The sequence below is a fragment of the Perissodus microlepis genome, chromosome 5 (assembly GCF_051167445.1).
Source record: "Perissodus microlepis isolate ML-2025 ecotype Zambia chromosome 5, ASM5116744v1, whole genome shotgun sequence".
NCBI classification, from domain to species: Eukaryota; Metazoa; Chordata; class Actinopteri; order Cichliformes; family Cichlidae; genus Perissodus; species Perissodus microlepis.
The window spans coordinates 15367956-15383830 of record NC_140465.1 but is presented as its reverse complement, the minus strand read 5'-3'; the positions used below and the strand labels follow the sequence as shown (position 1 = coordinate 15383830).

At 41.4% G+C, this 15875-nt stretch overlaps 3 protein-coding genes across 4 annotated transcripts; 2 read left to right on the top strand and 1 right to left on the bottom strand.

The window, feature by feature from the left end:
- Positions 1-656: 656 nt before the first annotated feature.
- LOC146386923 (uncharacterized) lies at positions 657-3131 on the top strand. Its single transcript, XM_084928160.1, has 2 exons — positions 657-806; positions 1562-3131. The coding sequence occupies exons 1-2, from the start codon at positions 685-687 to the stop codon at positions 2790-2792; spliced, it is 1353 nt and encodes a 450-aa protein (XP_084784286.1). The 5' UTR covers positions 657-684; the 3' UTR covers positions 2793-3131.
- A 2412-nt stretch (positions 3132-5543) lies between these two features.
- cnpy2 (canopy FGF signaling regulator 2) lies at positions 5544-8240 on the top strand. Of its 2 annotated transcripts, XM_084928162.1 has the most exons (6): positions 5544-5679; positions 5826-5932; positions 6034-6149; positions 6359-6556; positions 6657-6753; positions 6864-8240. In XM_084928162.1, the coding sequence occupies exons 2-6, from the start codon at positions 5833-5835 to the stop codon at positions 6905-6907; spliced, it is 555 nt and encodes a 184-aa protein (XP_084784288.1). In that variant the 5' UTR covers positions 5544-5679; positions 5826-5832; the 3' UTR covers positions 6908-8240. The 2 variants fall into 2 exon arrangements, with proteins under 2 accessions (XP_084784288.1, XP_084784287.1); XM_084928161.1 differs by lacking the exon at positions 5544-5679 and having other exon boundaries at positions 5797-5932.
- A 602-nt stretch (positions 8241-8842) lies between these two features.
- On the bottom strand, positions 8843-14085 carry LOC146386921 (uncharacterized). Its single transcript, XM_084928157.1, has 2 exons — positions 13967-14085; positions 8843-13627 (listed from the first exon to the last, which is right to left on the bottom strand). The coding sequence occupies exons 1-2, from the start codon at positions 14050-14052 to the stop codon at positions 9493-9495; spliced, it is 4221 nt and encodes a 1406-aa protein (XP_084784283.1). The 5' UTR covers positions 14053-14085; the 3' UTR covers positions 8843-9492.
- Positions 14086-15875: the final 1790 nt, after the last annotated feature.

Genomic DNA, 15875 nt, shown 5'->3' with positions numbered 1-15875 from the left:
CTTGGACTGAATGTTGAACAACTTCTTACTCTTTATCCCTCATAACGTTTTCTCTGTATCGTTCTTCCTGGTGTTGGACTTTTTTTTTATCATCTAAGTAACAAATATGAAATTAGTTCATGTTGACAGTCACAGAATGTAAATGTGACCATCAATCAGAGCATTCAGAGATATTGCGAAATTGAAAGATTTAATAATCACCTACGAAAGGAAGAGAAAGTTATTAGATTTGTGAATGTGTTTCCAGTATGTTCCGAGAGTAACTTATAACTTATTACAAGTAAAAATTAAGTGTTTATTGATTTTTATTTTATTTTAATTTTTAAATCTTTTACATAGTTTGCTGTCTGACAAGAAAAAAAACTAACATTAGTATCAGTTGCTCATTATTCTGGTGGTCTGCATTTGGTTTTATAGGAAAAGAGTCTGTCCAAAACCACCAGCCAACCACCCCTTTCTATTGGTGTAAAGTTGTTTAAGGACAAATTTAATGCTATTAACTATGAGAAAAAGAAGTGCAAGTCTGTTTTTTTGCATGATAAAGAAATGTTGCTGCATTATATAAATAAAAATGTACCAGCATGAGTAACTTGTTTAATATTACAGATTATTAAAATTAAATAAAAATCTATCGTTAAGTGATGACGTAATTTCCGTTTCCGGATCCAAACACCCGTGTTCAACATGCCGCAGTGCTGTGTTCCTTTTTGTTTTAACTATTCTGGATCAAAAAAACACACGAATTTGTCATTTCACCGCTTTCCTTGTGACGAGAAAGAGAAGCAGAAGTGGCTGCACGCGATAAGGTACGTTACAATTCCAAAGTGAATAAATAAACTTGTAAGATGAACGCAAGTGTGGTCTTACTTTAGTTAGCTAATATAGCTAGCGTTGAACAATTAAAACCCGCTAATAAAAAAACAACCATCCTACTTTGGCAAACCGGCCTACCGTACATAGTTTATGAACATTTCTGCTCTCACACAATAATTCCAGCAATTAAGCAATTAATTTTATCCGTCAAATTATACTTCTAGCTCATATTCACAAACATAGGACTGTTTGCCACTTAATTTTGTGTTGTGCGCATGCGCAGAAACAACCAGTAGGACGGATTCCCAGAACATCCTGGCTTCTACGAATTTTACATACATAAAAACATTTTATCATGTTTTCTTATTACGAAGATATCAACGCGGTTTGGATGTCATTTTTATTTCTCTAAGCAAAGATTGAAAGCTATGGGTCCGTTTGCCATAGCTACACAGCTTTCTACTCTTGGAGGATTAAAAATGACACACGAAAAGCGATGATGTCTTCATAGTAAGAACACCCACTAAAATCCATAGCCTACGTGAGAGTTAATGACCAAAACAGAGACTTAACCACCAAATGGTTAGCTATATTTGTCAGCATTTATCTTTCTGGTAAGCTTAAAAGCCAATAATACACAAAAGAAGTTGTGTAAGATTATACTAATTACGGTCACTGTTAAACATAAGTAACAGAGGGCTACCATGTGATGAATAATTTCTCTCTCCCTTTTTAAACACTTCTACAGCCGCCATAACTACACCCCAAACTGCAACTCAAGAGTCTGCAGCTGGCATTTCCCTCAAGGAAAAGCTGCGGGGCCAACAAGATTTGCATGGAACGAGGAGTCTTTTCACTTCTCAGATGAAGAAAAACACCCTGTGCATAAAAAGAAAAAAGAACAGGTCCCAGCTAGTGGTGAAAATCAGTGTGAAAGATCAGATGAGCTACATCACTCCAACAATGCAGATACACAGACAGCTACTGCAAGCTCCTCAAGTTCTTCCAACAGTCTTGTGGTGCTTAAGATTGAGAATGACATGCTAAGAGAAGAGAATGAAAAGCTAAAAAAACAATTGGAGAAACAGAAGCAGACGTTCTCATTCAGTCAAATATCTGACAATCCCGAAAGAGTCCAGTACTATACTGGATTGCCCGATGCTGCTACTGTCCTGTTTTTAGAATCCCTTCTTTCCAAATTTGAGCTCAAATATCATTCTGGTTGGACTGTCCAAATGTTGCCCATAGTGGACCAGTTATTACTAACCCTAATGAAGCTCAAACTTGATTGTGGCCATGTAGACCTTGCAACAAGGTTTAACTGCAGCACAGCCACAGTAACTAACATTTTCACAACAATTGTTAGTGCACTGCATGACATTTTGTTTGTTGGCATGTTGGAAAAAAACATCGCCTCGAGAGCCAAGAATCAGACATCGCTGCCGGATTGCTTCCAGCCATTTCCTAACTGCAGGATTGTGCTTGACTGCACAGAAGTTTCTGTTTCTGGCAGAGAGAGTCGTGACACACAAAGTTGTTTGTATAGCCAACGCAAAGGACGGATCATACTCAAGGCTCTAATTGGTGTGGCTCCAAATGGTGTAATAACCTTTGCAAGCAACTTGTACGGTGGAAAAGCCTCAGCTAAGGCGATAACAGCTGACTGTGGAGTACTGCGACATTTACAACCAGGTGACATGGTCATTGCAGGTAAGGACTTCACAATTCAGGACATCCTCCCAGAGGGGGTCTCGCTGAACATTCCGTCTGTCAGCGGACAGTTCACACAGCAGGAAGTGAACAATAACAGGCTGATCTCCTCTGCAAGAGCACATGTAGCACATTCCATTCAAAGACTGAAACGTTTCTCAATTTTGAATCTCGTCCCACATCAGTACAAAAAAAATATTAATAAGATACTGAAAGTATGTGTGTGTCTTACAAATTTACAGACACCCGTTATCCATGAAACTGAATGAATTAGACCAGTGAAAGTGCAGAGGCAAAATTACATGGTGTCACTGTCTAACTACTTGTGGACCCGACAGTACAACTGTTGAATATGTTTATTTTTATTGTTTGTACCTTTTAAGTATTCTGGATTGTTTTGTGAATATAGTCAGGATGTTACATCATTTTTAGTTGCATAGTTTAAAGTTGAAAATTCTCAGTTGTAATTGGTAAAATGTTTAATTTTACTCGAAGTGGTTTTTGTTTCATCAGTGGCTTGTTATATTGTTCATTTCATTCCATCTTCCTGATTACTGCCTAGTTGTTTTGCTGAACATTTTCATTAAAAATAAGGAATACAAGATAAATGTGTTACTCTTTATTTTCAGAAACCGTTTTTGTCCAAAACATTTTCTTGTTAAAATCAAACTTAATTTTAATAATTTATCTGAATATAATTACAAATGTACAATTTACAAATATTTATAATTTATTTAAAAATGAACTGAAAATGGCTGGACCGATGGATCGCTTGTGCAGATATAAATTCGTAGCTGCGATAGACGGTTGGGTAAAAGAACATTTCCAAAGTTTCAGTGTTAACAGCCCAAGTTTGTTCTCTATCAACAGGCAAGATTACAAAGTCACGTGGAGTCCAACCAATAAAGTGACAGCTGTTGGTCCCCTGTGAGATGTAGATAGTTGTGATGCTTTTTTAATACCAGGGAACCACTTGTCTCATCCAGCTGTAGGAAAAAGTCCTTCCTTTCTACAGCCTGCAAGACAGTTTTGGTTCTGGCTGACCATGGGCATTTCACCTCAATCGTGCAGTCATCAGAGACTGTCCCATCTGGAGAACTGCCAAGCAGGCCACTGTTGGATAAAAACAGTCCCCTCTCCTCAACAACTGCACCAGTACAGTCAGTGTACAGCTGCCTTTGGGGATGAGAATATTACTTAGTTATAAATGCATTATTAGAAGCACAGACCCCTTTTTACTGACAGCTTACTTTAGATCCTTCTGTCAGGTTGTACTGGCCAAGCAGAGTCTTAAATAAGGAGGGTGGGTATGAGCGCTGCTGGACTACACCCAGGACCAAACCTAAGTTGCTGGCCATGATTCTCTTCTTGCGATATGCTGCCCTTTTATTAAGAAAAACAAATTAAGAGAGATGGTTCACTCAAATTTCTTGCTTAACACCTAACAGAATTCATTTCAAGGCACTTTTTTTTTTTTTTTTTACCACAATACATTCTCTGTTTGCCCAACTGTTGCTTCCTCAACCTGTTTCTTCTCTTACGCAGTCACAGTGAGTTATGCCAGTACATAGCAAGCCTTGTCTTCTGCTTGGCAAAACTCAGGTTCCTCAGCAATCCATCAGATGTCTTGGCTGGTAAAGTCTAGATTTAAAGCAAAAGGAAAAACAAATACAATGTGAAAAGGTTTTAATGGGACCAAGAATGTTTGACCACAGAGTAGAAAAAGTAGAGTATACAAAATACATATCAAATTAAAGTGGGGATAGTGAAGACAGACAGTCTGATGTCTGTAGTTTACAAGAGTTTACATACACGTATAATTTATACTATGTATTAAGGTAAATATCAAATTACCTTATGGCCTTCTGGACTTAAAATCAAGCTCATCCCAGTAACACGCCCAAGTTTTGATAGAGATGCCAGTGTCCATTCTTTGTCCTCCTGGGTGACAGGTCTTTTGATTCCAGTTGAAAAAATAAAACATATTTTTTAGTAATCTAAATAAGTAATAATTTCAAGGTCAGATACTATACCCAGGATTTATTTAGGAGTATTCACTTAAAGCACACGTTTGACATTTTTTGATGAAGACTACATGTGTGTCTCAATATAAAACACAATGCTTTACATAAAATTAAGAGAATAATTACAACAAAGAGAGAATTTTAAATAATGACTGACCTTGTGTAGTTGATGGTGTCATCTCAGACACTCTTGGCAGCAATTTCTTTTGCTTTCACACACGTTCCACGTCAGTGCGAGACACATTCTTCTCCACCTAAATCAACATTGCAGTGATATAATGGCACTTATCTTTGCCAATCAGACACTCACGGGAGCTGAACCTCACTGACTGACCCTCAACATGCACCCATATTGAAAGCAAATTAATGCTTACCCCAAACATTCTAACAAACACCAGAAGTGCTGCTGTGTGTACCAGTACCACTGTAGCAAGCCAATGGGCAGGAAGATAATTTCAACTAGGCTAACATAACTAACTCTCCAAAATCTCCCTGTTTTGTAGATTTCCATCTTGGTTTACTTCCACTGTTATAGCAGTGCTGTATGCATGTGTGTTTTATGAAATGCATCAGCCAGTACAGAACATATCATGTTTAATCATCAGCTAGCTAGCTTACTCCTAACCCATCGTTGTTTATTCAAGAGCATTTGGACCCGGAAATGTCAGCTACGTCACCCATAACATCAGACTTAACAAGAAGATTGTAACCAGTAAAAAATAGGAATTTTACTGGGTTTTAATTGTTATTGTTTATCTATTAATTAAATACTTTGGCATAGTATGTATGGCATTGATGGAAGTCATAACAGCAGGACAAGCTGTAAAACTTCTGAAATATTGAGTTAAATGTCAAAAATATAACACTTCCTTCATATATTCCAAAAACCTCCAGATAGGAGTCTACCGGGCCGATTTTGGGCCCCGGGCCTTATGTTTGACACTCTTGCTCCAACACAAATGACCCTGGCTGCAGAGTAGGGAGCCAGCAGGGATCTTCCCGCCCACGTGGGGGCGCTGCACGAGCTGTCTCACGCTCCACGTACCCGGTTGCTACGTCACCACATTTCACCGAATACGATGCAACAGTGTGGAAAAGCGTAAAGGTGTTCTCCTGGCGGCCCACAGAAACAGTAAGTTGAATGAAAAGTGGAATAAAGTGCATCTCTGTGTCAGTATTAGTAACCCGGCTGCTGAGCTGCAGAGGCCTTCCGGTCGACTTACTTGAATGTTTTTTTTTGTTTGTTTTCCTGTGTGATGCTGAAATGTGCGCGTTTAGAGGCAAAATGAGGGAAGCTGCTCTCCTGCTCACACACTGCCTGCTTGTGTGTCTCCTCCTGAGCTCCAGCCAGGCGGCCAGACAAGGACAGGACCTCAGATGTGGAGGTGAGTAACCGATTTGACGCGCAGCCTCGGCCGCACGCACAAAGAAAAGTCCTAATCTAATCGGTGTCTGACTTCTCCTGCACCTCCCCTCCCCTCCTCAGCCTGCAGGGCTCTGGTAGACGAGATGGAGTGGGCCATCTCCCAGATAGACCCGAAGAAAATGATCCAGACGGGATCTTTCAGGATCAATCCAGATGGGAGTCAGTCCATCAGAGAGGTGAGGCTGCAGTAGCAGAGCCACGTTGTAGTCTGGGTTCAGCCCCCACTGCAGACTACATCATAAGTACACAGTGTTGACCACAAAACAGGGCCACACTTTTATAGAAAGCATTGCCTGCCTCTGAAGGTCATTATCTCATTTTAAAGATATCAGTTAGTTTCAGTGGGTTGGCAATAAAAAGAACTTATGAACTCTGACACCACCAGGTTCCTCTGGCACGCTCAGAAGGAAACCTCCTGGAGCTCATGGAGAGCATATGCGAGAGGATGGGGGACTACGGCGAGCGCACGGATCCCTCCACAAACAGGAAGTCGTACGTCAGGATCAAGTCTCGGAGCGGCGAGGCCATGGACCTGTCGGAGGCCTCGCTGGATTCAAGGGTTACAGCCAGCATGAAGTTTGCGGTGAGTATAGTTTTTCCCGCTTAGACCTCCAGCACACCCCAAGGAGGAGCACAGAAAAAAAGGATGTGGTTTAAGTGTGTATTTTTCCTTTTTTGTTCAGTGTGAAACAATAGTGGAACAGCACGAGGATGAAATCATCGAATTCTTCTCTCACGAAACGGACAACGTTAAAGACAAACTGTGCAGCAAAAGGACAGGTAGGTTGAGGCCAAATGCATCAAAATGCAAACGTTTCTTTCTGTTCTAATGTTCCCCATGCGTTCAGCTGTTAATTCACTGTGTTGTTTCTGTGCTGTGTGTCCCGCAGACCTCTGTGACCACGCTCTAAAAATGACCCATGATGAGCTTTGATATCCTCTCACCATAGCGACTGTCTCTCCTCAGCTCAAATGGAGACTTCTGGGTGCTGTAGTGTTTTCTATTGCCACTTATCGCCTGTTTGTGTCAGGGCAGTGGGACAATCTGTATAAAAATCCTTATGATAAGAAATAAAAACAAAAAGCATTACTCCTGTGATCATGGACACTTTGAGGACCACTCTGCTACTCTTTTTTTTCTTTTTGGGGGGGTCATATCTCATTTTATGTGACACTGTAAGTTATTAAAAAGGCTCTTATTGGTCTCTGGATAAAAACTGTGAAACTGTAAAAATGAATTTGGACTTTATGTGGAGATATGGCTAAATTTGGTTGGGTGGTCCTCGAGCCCTCATTCACGCATGATGGAAAAACTCTCCTGAGGTCGAATCAAAGTGATGCTGAAAGAAGTTGGCCTGCTCTTGAATTACACCGCTATATAATGATAAGTGTGACTTTCAAGTTCAAGCTTTAGAAGAGTTTTTTCATGCTCGTCAGTATTTATTTAACTGTCCATGATCACAGGATTAACTGATACCAGCTTGATTCTCCTTCTTATATTCCCCCATGAGATACTCGTTCAGGTAAAACGAAAAGTTGAGGCCCTCGGTTTTAAAAGTACATCGTGTAAAAATAACTTCAGATACAGTTTCAGTGTAGTTCGAACGATAACGTGCCTTCATCACCAAACAAAATTTCCCAGGTAGTTTACCCCCTCCAACAGCAGCGACGTGCTCTCAGCAGTATGTTTTATTTATCCTAAATAAATTTGGCTAAAAGACTCATGTTCCCAAACTGTTGGATTATAATCAGAAATGTCTTCAGGTGTTAAAGTGCTTAGTACACAACATTTGCACAATTAGTATCCACATTCCTGTGCATTAATTTACTGTTTAACCTCCAGTGACTTTAAAACACTCCTAATGATAAATAAACTGCCTGCATCTTCTCAAGCTAAAGCTCTCACATGCTGCTGACAGAGCACAACAATTATCCTCACATGTTGGAGCCTAAACTCGTGCACACAAAACTTCTTTGCTCATTATTTCACATTACCTCGGAGTTAAACACTACCGAAACCAGCTGCCATTTACTTGAGCTCGAGAATCGAGATTGTAGCAAAGTTTAGATTTCCTGGCTTTGTAATAAAACTGACCTCCTGCGTAACCCCACCAGAGTATGCTGTAGGCAGCAGTGCGAGCACACCAGGACAGCCACAGTAGAAAGATCAGGAAGTATTTTTGGTGTTATTGTGTGAAAATGAATTTGCCGTTTTGTGATCATTCTCCTGAGATGTCTTTTTAATATAAAATGTGTACATTTTCTGACTCTGCTTTGTCTTCAGTCAATGGAAATGTTTGGTTTTGTTTGTTTTTCTTAATAACATCAGCACTACTCGATCCTTCCAACATCTACTTTGTTTCAAGGATGATCTTATCCTTAATTTTGTCTTGAATTTTGATGATAATCATCTGTTTGACTCCATATAACCCACATACAGTTTGAGCTTAAATAGTGTTGAAATTTGGGAACACACAATTAACCATAAAAGCAGTTCCTGAACTATTTGTCTTTTTTTTTTTTTTTTTTAAAAGCAGCTATTATTATTATTTAAAGTTTTAATGCTTATAATTAAAAAAACCCACACAGACACACTTTTGAATGTAGTTTCAGTGACTGCCAATCTAAAACCTGTTTGTCTTTATCAGGTTCTAACTACATCAGAGATTTGTGTCTCCTCCCGGGATCAGCACTTGCTAACATGTATGTTAACTATTACACAAAAATGTAAAACGAATATTTAATAATTAGTGGTTAAAAATGGCTCCGGTTAATATCCTTGGAATATAAACCTGAATAAAGATCATGAAAGATTTTTTGACCTTGGAAAAAGGTAATCAGTCGATCCATTTAGCAGCTGTTTCAGAAATTTTATTCATATCACACAATCATACTTCACAAGTTTGTCTAGTTGCAGTAAACATGCAAAGGTTTGAATTTATTTATGTTTTTGTAACTCTAGAAAAGTATTTTTTTTTTCATCCCATTTCAGGAAGGAAAAGTTCTTCTCCTCTTCGCTGTCTTCCATTAAAGACCTGCGAAATCTTTAAAGGAAACAATCTGAACATGTTAGTTTTTTATGCACTCTAGTATCTATTTACATTCAATACACACCTCTGTTATGACTCTATTATTACCATAAAACCACTCCTTTTAAATCACCAAATATTACAGTCTTTGCTTATGACTATTTTCATTATCTCACAACTGCACAAAGCCATGGAAATAGAAACAGACAAGGAAAAGTACAATAAAATGTACTAATCGTTTAAAGGTAAACTGTAGTAAAATAGCCTAAGTAAAGAGCTTTTAAATATTATTGTCAAATAGAGGGGTCTCTGTAACAGTGGTCCTTTTTGCTCCTCAGACATCCAAGCTAAAATCTCTAAGGTGATGTCGAAATAAAGAAAAAAAACCATCTGTTTCTGAAAATATGTGCTGTGAAGTGCCATGGAAATACGGATTCATGTTTGAGTGTTTAACTCACTGGATCAGCTCTTTGATTACTGTACTGTCATGTCAGAGCTCTATAACCTCACACTCGACCTCAGCTTCCATGATCTCTGCTGCACACTCCGAACTCAAAAAAGGCTCTTTTATGTCTGCCTCATCTTCCTCCTCCTCTTCTCCTCCCTCAGCCTCGACATTTACTTCACTAGAGTAATGCAGCTCTGCTTCAGCTGTCTTAAACACCTCGCTCTCCTTCTCGGTTCTTTGCTCCATCTCTGCGTCACGTGCTGGTTCCTCCGCCTCGTTCTCATCTGCTCCAATAACAGTGTCTCCAGAGCCGTGGCTGCTGGTGCTGCTGCAGGACAGCGTGTCTTCCTCTGTGTCTCCTCGTACCTCTTTGTGATCATGCTGGATGTCTCCCACCTCTGCACACTCCTCTGAAACCTGTTGCTCGACTTCATCAAAAGCAGCCTTTTCAGAGGTCGTGTCTGCTGCCACGTTGTGGGATCCTAAGTTCTCTGGATCCCACAACTCGGTCACCTCTTCCTCTTCATTCTCGGAGTCAGGTGCTGTGTGCTTTCTAATGCGATTTACCACATCCCACAGCGATTTTGGATACTGTAACGCTTGTTTGTGTGCCTCAGATTGGAGAAAGTCAGGGGATAGAGTCAAACCTTCCTCTTCGTAAGGAGGAGTAGAGCTGGGAGGCAGTACAGGGGGTGATTCAGAGAAAGAGGAGGGTGAAGCCTCTGGAGAAACTGGAGGAGGGAGAGTTTCGGGGATGGCACCAGTAGCAGCAGTGTCAGGATGTAGGGGTAAAGTATCCAAAAGACAAACACACTCGCACTCAAATGTTGGCTGATGAGGAGAGGGAAGCTGAGGGAGGAAGAGCTCATCTAAAGGTAACAGAGACACCTCACAGTCTGCAGCCAAGGGAGGAGAAGAATTAGACAGATCAGTCTGTGGGTCAACATCCTGCAAAATTTCAATCTGTGTTTCACTTTGAGAGTCTGGAGAGTTGTTTTTGCACAATATCTGTTCCCTAATGTCTACAGTAAGTTCATCTGAGTTTGTCTGTAACTCATTTTCAGTCATGTGACTCTCTTTTATACAAAAAACATCCTCATCTTGGCCACAATCAAGTTGTTGAAGGACTTCGGCCTCTGTTTGACCTGCATTTTGCTCACATTCTTCATCTACTTCAGACGACTCTGCTGGAAGGCCTTCTTCAGGTTGTTCTTCACTCACATGACTCTCCTTTAAGCACAAAACACCCTCAATTTGGATACTTTCAAGATTTTGCTGCAAACTGTTGATGTCGTTTTCTTCCAAAGGCTCGATCGACTCCTCGTCAGCTCTATTATTTTGTTGCTCATCATTGACGCAGGCATCATCATCCAGTTGACCACATTCATGCTGTTCCTGTGACATCAGCACCTCCGGCTCATTAATGAGGTCACTTTGAGTTACATGTAACGTTTGTGCCTCTTCCTCCTCTGGGCAAGATGTTTCTACAGCTGGTTGATCAGTTAAAACAAGAGGAGGAAGAAGACACTGGGAATCTGCGTGGGGACTGGATAGTGAGGAAGACTCACCATCCAGTGAAAAAGATGGCAGCTGTTGCAAAGGAGAAGGGGATGAAGTTGCAGGAGGAAGTGCAATATCTGCAGTATTAAGAGCAGCCAACTCAGGATCAGGCTCTGCCTCTGTGTTTGACTCTGAGATATTTGAGGGAGAATGATGATCAGAAGGTATTAGTGAAAGAAGGTCAGAGGGTTTAGGACGCTGAGTCTCACGATCGTCTTCCCAACCATGTTCACTTGTACCCTTTTCATCAGTGGATTCAAGCAGAGCATCCTCAGTCTTTTCAGTTTCAGTTAAAGTTTTGTTGCCTGTTTCGAGCGGGACATCTGTGTCACTCCTTTCATGCCTGTCTGATGCTTGGTCCTGAGATCCCACAAAGTCACCACCATCTTCACTTGCCACCTGATCTCTGGAGTCACTGTGGTCGTTTAAAGACACGCTGTCCTTGGTTTGGTGAACCTCCAAGGGATTCTGGTACGGTTCGTCCTCTGCTGCGTCCTCTGGAGTTTGTTTAAAAGCGTCTTCAGTATCTGTTTTAAGTGGAGAAGGCTCACCCTCCTCATCCTGCTCCTCTGCAGACGACTTGACCAATGACATGCCAGCTTCAGGTTCAGTGATGCAGTTGTGTAGAGGGATCCCTAGTATACGTTCTGCACGCGCCTCTAAGGTTTCTCTTTCAGAAACATGAGATGACAGTAAGCAAGGCAAAGAGATTAAACTTTCTTGTTTGCCTTCCTCTTCCTCCAAAAGTGTTGAGTCCATATCAGTCTCAGGTTTTTCAATCTTGCAGGAGGAGGCTTCTTCTGTGCTTTCATCAGTTGTGACATCTTGATTTAGCTGAAAGTTTAGTTCAGGAGAAATATTCGCTTGAGCATCGAGCTGACTCTCTTCAGCGAGTGCTGCAGTGCTTAAAAAGTGAACGCGCTCTTTTGTAGGCGAAGGAATCTGTTCCATTTTCACAACAACGCAGGTTGTGTCAATAACCAGCAGGCTTTTATTGTCCTCAGCATTCTCCTGGTTGTCCAGCTGCGTTACTTCAGTATCTACTGGAGGACTGCTTACATTAACACAATCGTCTGACAGTTTATCCTCACGGTTTCCTTTCAAACAGCATGTGGGGGGACTCTCAGTTTCAGCTTTGCTTGTGAAACTAGGCTCCCTCCATGAAGGATATTTTACTGACACCGGCTGCACTGACTGACCTCCCTGTCTGCAGACATCATTTGCATTTTCTTTTTGGGGGGGAACAACATCGGCCTCTGCTTTCTTTGCTTGATTATTTTTAACCATGTCCTTCTCTGTGCAGGGTGGCGTCTCCCTCTGTTTTCTTCCAGCACCGTCATCTGACTGCTCTGTGAGAGTTGGCGATTTGAAGTCCACTTCGTCTGGAAGTTTTTGAGTAGCCTCAGTCGTGGCTCCCAGAAGTTTAGAAGCCTCTCTTACGTCTGTGTGTTCAATGTTCATTTTGGAGGTGCAAACGGGCAGAGATGGGGTCTCGGTGGGGCCGGCTATTCGAGAAACCAAACAGAATATTGTCATCCCTCCAGTCTTTTTGCTTAGCCTGAATTTCCTTCCTTCTATGACCTTTGAGGAGGTTTCCCTGTTTATTTCTGAATTCTGAAACACTTGTGGATGTTGCAGATGCACTTTACCATCATCCTGTATGTGTGTCTGCTGGACACTGATGGGGCAAACCGCCTGTAAAGCATCTGCTTCAAATCTTTGGCGTTTCAATCCTTCAAACTTTGGGCAGGTTTTACTTTCACACAGATTTGTCAGTTCTTCTTTTTCTCCCTTGCTCTTATCTTGCAGCTCTGCAGACACATGCTGCTTTCTGCGTGTGGGCTGTGAGTAGCAGTGTTGCTTCTTGGTGTCCTGCTCCCAGACCGTGTCACTGCTGTGTGTCACAGGTGAAGGCTTATGTGGGCTGTTGTAGGGAGGAGGAGCAATATAGCCAGGTGGTTGGTTATATATCTTCCTTTGGTAGCTTGCATTTTCCTTCATGTCCAGCACGTTGCTTGCGTCAGGAGCAGGAGCTTGTGATGGATAGTAGGTGGGAGTTTGCTGTCTGCCTCCTCTGTCCCACAGTCCAGGTTGTTTGACATGTTGGGGATCTGAACCTATCCTGGTGCTCTCCACCAGCCCCTGAGAGGCTCCCCTTAATTCTGCTTCTATACGCCTTCTTCTTGGCAGGGAGTGACTGTAGCGAGCCGCCCAGGCCTCCAGCTCTCGATAGCTGCTGTCGCTCCTCTTGGTAGAAACTTCTCTGTTGTAGCGGACATGGCTACAGGTGTCCCACCTCCTCTGCCACCCCTCCCTTAGAAATCCTCTCTCATGATCCCTCACGGGTCGATGGGCTGCTTTCCACTCTCTGTCTCTGGCTTCTTGGAGCTGGTACTCTCCCAGATCTTGGTGGTGCTGAGTGTGGCGTCGCAGAATGAAAGGGAAATGGGAAGAAGGAGGAGGGGCACTGAGCTCTGGGTCTGCCCAGGCGGTGTACTCTTGTAGAGCTCCTGCTGATCTTGATCCTGGTACAGTCCAGTATGTGGACTCCCTGCTTTGATCCTGCTGCTCACCATAGTACAGTGGATAATGGGCTGACTGATGTCTGTCGTGATAGCTGGGAGTAGAATAGTAGAGAAATTATAGCAAAATTTAGCAAGATTACATAATTTCACAGACCATTTTAAATTAGTCTATATGGTTACATTTAATAGATAACACAAAACGTTCTGTAGGATTATGTGGAACAATATTCCCATCTTTTCAGAGCTTTTTGCAGAGTGTCAGAGGGAGTGGAGAGCTGGATAATCTTGCAGAGAGCAGGCAAAGCAAATACTTTGTGTCAGCCAGAAGTTAACTATCATTTTTGTGCACCTCAAATGTAAATTTGCCAAACAAGCAGTGATAAATGCAAAGATTATACTGGCCCAAGCAATTTTCATAGCATCCAACTCACTTCTGTGTATAGTGTCTCCCAGGAATGGTACCATATTTGGAGTACAGATTGGACTGCCCCTGATTCTCAGGCCAGAACTCCATCATTTGGTGTCATCCACATATCTGAAGCATGAAACTTAAAAAACAAAAACAAAAAACAACTTAAAAATATATTACATGCATTTACTTTGATCGCCTTAAATGAAAGGATTAAAAGCATGTAAACACGTACCTTCAGCTACTGTTTTGAAATTCTTGTCCTGGCTGCTCATGAAGTGACACAAGGTCTAATGAAGTCCAAACAGGACAACTTGTTTTAAGAGGACAGTGGTTTCCAGCACCCCTCCCACTCGTCTACCACACACACACACACATACACACACACCATTGCCACTGACAGCCCATCCTCTTTTCATCCAGCCAACATACAGTTTAAATACCACTGAGGAAGTTTTTAATCAGCTGCTTTAGAAGAACTAGAATCTCTGGCTCAATCATCTTCTCTCTAAACTCACTCAAATTTAAAGGGAAGGCAAAGTGTGCGTCAAAAGTGTCTTTAATTAACATGTATTTGGGTGTAAAGCTTGTAAAATTTAATGCTATTGCTTCTCAAATTGAGTACAAGCGTCAGGTTAAAATACTTTTAATATTACTTTACCTTATTAACAGTGACTGACTGATAACAGCCAGTGCTGACATATAGTGGCTTCATCTACTTTTAATGAAAAATGAGGTGGACAATAAAGTTCTCATGGACTAATTCAGATCTTATGCAGATCGCACATTTTCTTATCTGTCTCTACATCATCACTCCCTTGCAGCATGCAGGTTTCTTGCAACAGTCAATATCAACCAAACCCAGCAATGTGCACAGTCGCGTGGGAGGTGCTGGGGCGTGAGGGCGAGCAGACTCTGCATGGAGATAGGGATCTGTTGTTTTGTCGGCTGAATTGTGGCACAGAGAGGGACGGGCAGCCGTTGGGTCGTCTCCCTTTCTTTGAAACTCTCCAGCGTAACAAACAGGCTTTCCTTTCCTGAACAGAAAATCTGTACATCAGCAGAGTGCAGCAGAGAGGGGATGAAAGACGGGCAGACAGCAGGCTGTGGGAAGGGCGGGCTTTTGGTGTTGACAGAATAGCTTGGAATGAGATTTATTTTGGATTTTGGATTCAACAATCATATGTCACATGGTGAATGTTTCCATGCCCAGTTAAGACCTTCTTTATTGCAACAAAATTATACAGAAAACATGTTAATAGTAATTAAAATGACAGTAAGATACCAACAACATCCTGTCCATCCCTTCATGACAGTGTACCCATCATGCGCCATGTCACAAAACTCAAATAATCTCAAACTTGTTTCCTTAACATGATAAACAATTCAATGTATTCAAATAACTGCCAAGGTCTCCAGACCTCAATCCAATAGAGAGGCTTTCAGATGTGGTGGAATGGGAAATTCACATCATGGAGGCCAACAAATCTGCAGCCACTGTGTGATGCTATCATGTAAATGTGGACCCAAATCTTTGAGGACTGTTTCCAGCACCCTGTTCTTAAAACAAAAGGGGGTCCAAGTCAGTACTAGTAAGATATACCTAATGAAGGGGGAGTGAAAGTAGGTTTTCATGAAGAGATGTTGCTTTTGGAGATTTTATGGTATAAGAAAGATTTTTTTTATCCACTGCACTGGGAGAGAGGGATGTGATAGCTGGTTTAAAGCTTTTTTGACTTTTCTGTTATAACCATACAGAATATTCATGACTAAATCAGCAACTATTAAAATTAAAGGTGTGATAAAAATCTAAACTTAACGACAATTTAACCATTTAATACATACATTCAAACTTTTAATTACCAAAATGTCTCAAGGAAAGAATTACTCTGGCAGAAGATATTAATTCATGTCAAAATCACTAATAGTAA